General features: G+C 37.2%; 1 protein-coding gene across 1 annotated transcript; it reads left to right on the top strand.

Annotated features, from left to right (window-relative positions):
- Window positions 1-1306: 1306 nt before the first annotated feature.
- LOC149649024 (uncharacterized) lies at window positions 1307-2032 on the top strand. The gene has a single exon (XM_089849375.1). It carries the CDS (start codon window positions 1307-1309, stop codon window positions 2030-2032), a length of 726 nt encoding a protein of 241 aa, XP_089705501.1.
- The last annotated feature ends 244 nt before the right edge of the window (window positions 2033-2276 follow it).

Consider the following 2276-nt stretch of genomic DNA (forward strand, 5'->3'; position numbering starts at 1 on the left):
TGTGACGTCACTGGTTAAAAAGTGGGAGGAGCGTGACTACACCACCATTATCCGTTAAAACAAACAAAATAAAAAGGGCTGGTGAAATTGGACAGTTGAATTGAGCATTTCAAGCCAACCAACACCGACATTGTTGAAGAGTTCATTCAAGATAGCAGGCATTTGCAACTGCGTATAACGATGTATTTAAACGACCTTGCACACTGTTCAAGGCGTCCTTTAATATGACACGTTGCGAATGCTTTAGTCATCTAAATAACCAACAAAAAACAAGTAATTACTGTATAATGTGCTACCATTCCCAAGATGTATAAAATTAAGAATTTGCGAAACAATGAAATGGATACTACGTCATTTAGCTTCGCTCGTTATATTCCTCGTCTCAAAAATGTATTTTAGTTCAATGATCTTAAAGAAAATTAAGCCAAGAAATGTTCGTTTTTGTTTGTGAGTGAGACGCTATAATGGCTTTGCCCATCTTGTTTCAAAGTTTTTAGGCGCGCTTCTAAGCCCACAGTACTTTAAGTAATAAAATTGCTACAAGACTAAATTTAAACAAAATCCAACCTTTTGATTAATTACTCGGCCCCTGTTTGTCTTAATACCAAGTCTTTAGTATGGTTGGATGGGGGATAAATTGGACTATAACATGGACGGACTAATGTTCCTATAGTAAATCCCATTGATTGACCTAGGCTTAATTACTTTAGTTCGAATTTTAGTTAAATATGGTTAATTGTTCCGTTTTAAAATGTAAAAATCGCACGGGAAAAATGAGGGAGTGACCTATTTCTCATTTCCATTCATTGATAAGAAACATGGTATGCATATTGAGAAACATTTTGTTAAATGAAGAAATGCTTGGATACAGGCCATTGGTGAAAGGCCTGACTTTGTTGTCAAGAAATGGCATCGCATTTGTAGTCGACATTTTATAACAGGTAAATGTAGAAAAATCACTACAGAACGCTTTACAGTAAATTAAAGCAATTTAATCTAGGAAAGCCAGCCAGTCTGGAAGATGAAACACACCCTGAATGGGTGCCATCACTTGATGTAGGTTACAAGTCTGTACAAGGGTTAAGAACACCAAAATCTAAACTGGACTTGCATAATTGATCATTAGAACGATCAAGAAAAAGGTTAATACCCCATCTTGGCTACGAAAGAACCTTAACATCAGGAAAATTTGATGAAATTGCATATTTTACGGAAGACAGTAGCTTAGATAGTTCCATGACGATGACAAACGATGATGATTCAGTTTTAAATGAAGATTTGCCAGAAGCTGACGTAGCATTCCAAGATGCATCAGTTCAATAACTCTCAGACACATGGACTCAGACTAATGCATCATTTTCAACATACGCATTTCCTCAAACTAATAATTCCACAGAAAAGACATCAAACGGCTGAAACTCTAACTGAGCTGAAAATGGGTGACATTGTAAGGTTAGAAGAATATTTCAAGGAACACACAATAGATAGAGAGTACATTGAAAGAAATGAAGAACGTGATATTTACTACACGGGACTCCCAACCATAACAATAATAATGGGGACTTTTCAATTGCTATCTCAACAATTGCAACCAAGTTTTACAGTAAAACTATCGTTGCTTCAAGAGTATCTAATCCTTCTCCTAAGACTTCGATTGGATTTGGATGTGCAAGATCTTGCATACAGATTTAACGTTTCCTCGTCTACTATATCCAAAGTCTTCGCTAAATGGCTTAATATTGCATATATCAGATTAAATCGTTTAATTAATTGGCCATCTAGAGACGAACTGTGTCTATCAATGCCCAATTGCTTTAAAGTGGCCTTTGGTAACAAAGTAGTTGTTATCATTGATTGCTTTGAGATTTTCATTGAAAGACCCTCGTCATTGGATGCAAGGGCAGAAACGTTTTCTCACTACACCATGAAATTTCTAATTGGGGTAACACCCCAAGGTTCTGTCTCGTTTATTTCAGACGCTTATGGAGGCCGCTTTTCGGATAAACATATTTCTGAGGATTGCGATATTTAAAAGGAATTGGTACCGGGTGATGTAATTTTAGCCGATCGGGGATTTAATATTGCAGAATCTGTTGGGTTCTACTGCGCAGTGGTTGCTATACCTGCTTTAAAGGCTCGTTTACATGTGCGCGAGAAATGGAAAAAGTCGAAGCGTAAAGCTGAGAGATGAGGCGTATTGGTGTTTGCGTTCCCTGGGCATACCGTTTACAAACAAGCGAAAGCTTTTTAAGTCGCGCTTGTTGCTCATAGATGAA

The sequence above is a fragment of the Phalangium opilio genome, unplaced genomic scaffold (assembly GCF_054372755.1).
Source record: "Phalangium opilio isolate 3A_F unplaced genomic scaffold, DU_Popi_V2 ptg000088l_1, whole genome shotgun sequence".
NCBI classification, from domain to species: Eukaryota; Metazoa; Arthropoda; class Arachnida; order Opiliones; family Phalangiidae; genus Phalangium; species Phalangium opilio.